At 32.0% G+C, this 4,006-nt stretch overlaps 1 protein-coding gene across 1 annotated transcript; it reads right to left on the bottom strand.

The window, feature by feature from the left end:
- Positions 1-453: 453 nt before the first annotated feature.
- LOC139872760 (probable WRKY transcription factor 9) lies at positions 454-2,201 on the bottom strand. Its single transcript, XM_071860683.1, has 4 exons — positions 2,067-2,201; positions 1,656-1,988; positions 1,278-1,391; positions 454-1,167 (listed from the first exon to the last, which is right to left on the bottom strand). The coding sequence occupies exons 1-4, from the start codon at positions 2,190-2,192 to the stop codon at positions 454-456; spliced, it is 1,287 nt and encodes a 428-aa protein (XP_071716784.1). The 5' UTR covers positions 2,193-2,201.
- Positions 2,202-4,006: the final 1,805 nt, after the last annotated feature.

The raw sequence follows: 4,006 nt of genomic DNA, 5'->3' as shown, positions 1-4,006 counted from the left end.
ACTGCATTGAAGACCTCACATGCATGGAACCAACCAATTCTTAACACACAAGACAAACTAAACACTATTTAATTTAAACAACATAAAAAGCAAATGATGCTTCATAAATTTTCTGTTAAACATGATTGAATATATCAATCCAATCAAATAGTTATATTTATATAATACATCAATACGATCAATATAACAACATGTATTGATGTCAATAACAGATGTTTGTTTTTGAAAATTCAACAAGTATATATAATCAATTTATCATATTTTTCGCATAAATTACAAATTCAAAAATTCAAATCTACAACAGTCTTCTCGTATTTAACAAGCTAATTAAACGTATGCATAATGTGTTCAAGATTAATTTTGCGTAACGCCTGGTTCGATTAGCAACGGCAGTCTGAATAGGAAAAACCTTAAGTATCCGTTCATTTGTTTTTGCAATTGTTTTACAGTAAGCTAACCGCTTCTAGAAAGAGATTCGAGAACCCATGTTTTGCCACCGGAGCTACTACCACCTCTTTCGCTATTTCTAGGACCATCTGCACGAATGTTGTTAGCTGTTTCGGTCGTCTCTTTATTAATAATAGAAGAAATCGCAGCCGCAACAGCAACCCTAAAATTAGGATGTGAAGCAATAGCACTCATGTTCTCAGCCAAAATTGACTTATTATTAATATTGTTATTATTAGTATTATTAATATTAATATTAATATTGTTGTTGTTGTTGCTATCCTCTACTTGCTTTGATCTTGAAATCTGACTCATTCCATTAGGGATCAACGTGTTAGATATCCAAGGAAACCCTAATTGAGGTGAAGAGTTTGAAATTGGGAAATTTTGTGAATTTATTGGATTATTGTTGTTGGTGAGATCAAACACAATTCCTTTCGAAGGATCATTAGGATTCATCGTTCTAATATGAGACGACGAATATGGAGAAGAATTCGCGTTCATAATGCTAGAGGACATGTGGTAATTAGTGAAAGAGGGTTGGTTGTTCATGGAACCTGGTTCAGTTGAATAAGGATTGTTTGAATCTGGTAACATGAATGATGCTGCAGCTGCTGATGTCGTTGAAGCCATTGCAGTGGCGCCAACGGGTAATGGATGATTGTGATTTCCCTCATACGTCGTTATCAATATCGACATGTCCTCTAAACATCTTTGCACCTACATAATCATACATGTAATCTGTCATTGTTTACAATAGACAGTATATAATGATGCGTTTAATTTTCATGTTAGGGAATAAATTAAAGAAGGTATTGATTACGACGGACCTGTTTCCTAACCGGACAACCAGGAGCGACAGTACAACGATAGTATGCTCGCGGACAAGGATTACCCTTTGCTATCTTTTGTCCATATTTTCTCCATTGACATCCATCATTCATCTATAATCAATAACAATTAGTTGAATTCTTAAATATTCAATTTAGAAAAAGTAAAAAAAAAAAAATGTAAAGCAAAGAGAATTATTAACGATGTTAAACAATTGAAGTTTATTTGCATTGAACTAAAGACTGTATCGTTAAAAAAGTAGTGGTATTTGTTGTTGAGAAACTGTACACTAAAACGGGTAGTAAACGGATAAGATTTTTCTGTTCAGACTATTCTATTTGTACTAAAATTACGATTTTAATTCTAATCAAACTTACTGTGGCAGCTTCACATCTTGCGCGTACCGAAACCCTAGCTTTTCTGTTTGGTAGGGAGGCGATCGGATTGTTAGGAGAATTATTAGCTTTAGCGTCGCTCCCAAAATTAGCCGGATTAATCAAATTACTTTGATGTATCGGCATAAACCTTGTCATGTTCTCTAATAACTCCTTACGATTTTCCTGTGGAGAAGTTGTCGTGTTACTATGCATCCTTAACGACAAACCTAAATCTTCATCTTCATTTTCTTTTAATGGCGGCGATATTGGTCTAATTTTCATAGTTTCTTGATTTTCATCGTGCCCGTTGAAGAATAGAAAGGCTTTCGGATCCTGTGAATAATGAAGGTCTATATATAAACTACATCGTATAATATCTAATAGATGAATTAATTTATAGATTATACGTACGTTGATGTGATTAGACGACTGCCGAATGATTGAAAACTTCATTTGTAGATCATAGTAATCTTTCATGGTTCGCTCTACAACTTGTCTTAATACCTTGTTCTCTTCTTTCATCCGATTCATCTCCATCTGTAATATCGATAACTTGCATAAAAAATATATAATTTATTAGTTTCTCAACAAAAAAGCAAACACACAAAGGTGTACACTCAGTAATTAATCAAGTATAGCTTATATAGAGTTTTAAAAGGTTGTACCTTTTGTTGAAGATGATCTTGATCAAGTTCTTGCCTTTGTGGTGCTTCATCAATTACATCATTTTCTGATTCTTGTACTTCATGCTCATGAGGTGATTGTACTTCTCTATCATGTTCATCATCATTATTATCATTATCACCATCATCATCATCATCATCATCATCATGTTGTTGATCAATAACATGATTAGATTGTGGTGAATGATCTTTGGGAGAAGGGTGTTGATCTTGAGCATCAAGCTTCAAAGTAAGATCAATCTCCATTTGTTTATTATTAGTAACAATTTTTTTGTCTTCCTGATCTTCTTCTCTTGCCATAATAAAAATGGTAAAAAATAGACTAATTAAAACTGATTAATCTAGATTATAAATAATTCAATCCCTATGGATTGTAGAAGTAGAAGTAGATGATGGAATAGAATAGAATGGTGCTTTTGAGACACCAAAGTCAATTCACCCGTCTCAATAGAGGTATACTTAGACACACAAAGGACGCATCTAAGTTTTGACTTTATTATATATTAGGTCCTCCATATTTTCTCAACATCTAAATCTATTCAATGCCTACATTTTAGATAATACTTATTATATTAATTAATTAATATAATATAATACTTATAATTATAATTATGATCACAGTTAATATTAATAAGTTTAATTCAAGAACTAAAATAAATTAGTTTGATCATAGTTTTATAAAGACGTATACGGAGTATAAGCTTTGTATGGATTTAATGCTAGTAATATTATTATTATTATTATTATTATTATTATTATTATTATTATTATTATTATTATTATTATTATTATTATTATTATTATTATTATTATTATTATTATTATTATTATTATTATTATTATTATTATTATATAATACTATACGCATAGTCTTTACAGAAAACAAATGTCTACACCTAAATTTGGGTACACCACGTACTATATACGAGTACTAATTATGGTTAACAATAAATTTATTACTAATTAGTTGGGTCGCCTTTTTATCGTACTTCTATATATTATGACACAAGCTGGAATTTTTCTGGTAGGAATGTTAATGTGTACAAATTCATATACTTGATCTTTAATCGTAGAAGATACTCCTTCGTCTTAAAAGAATTCCATAAATATTATATTTTGATCAAGATTAATCAGTTTTAACATGATAGGAGTGTTTATATGTATAACGTAACAACTAATTACCACATATAATTTGAGGTTCTATATTAGAGGTTCTAGGTGTATTGGTTAAGTGTGTTAACTTCAGATTGTTTGAGGTATCGTATTCTCCGGCTTATTGCTAGTTTTTGTAACCAATTTTATGTGCCACCAAAAAATGTGTGCGAGTCTCAAACGGTATGAGTTTATGAGAAACGAGGATGTGAGACATTTATTGATACTGCAAAACGTTTATCTTTGCAAGGACACGCTAACCTTGTGTTATCTATGACAACCTATCACCCCCACCCCGCAAGAGTGTGATACCTGTAAAATGCCTCCCTCTAGTACCCCATGAGTGGCAAGTTCGAATCTAACCACCGATTTTCTCCGAAGGGCATGTATGTACTAGACATACCTGAGGACGTACCTCAGGAATAAACCCCAAGAGTCAACGATAAATTATATGTATCCCTCCCTCGAGATTCGAACTTGCGTCGTTATTGCATCAGCTTCCAAATATAGGGCCCA

This window comes from Rutidosis leptorrhynchoides, chromosome 10 (genome assembly GCF_046630445.1).
Source record: "Rutidosis leptorrhynchoides isolate AG116_Rl617_1_P2 chromosome 10, CSIRO_AGI_Rlap_v1, whole genome shotgun sequence".
Classification (NCBI taxonomy): Eukaryota; Viridiplantae; Streptophyta; class Magnoliopsida; order Asterales; family Asteraceae; genus Rutidosis; species Rutidosis leptorrhynchoides.
The sequence above is the reverse complement of the archived record's forward strand: the minus strand, read 5'-3'. Positions and strand labels throughout refer to the sequence as shown.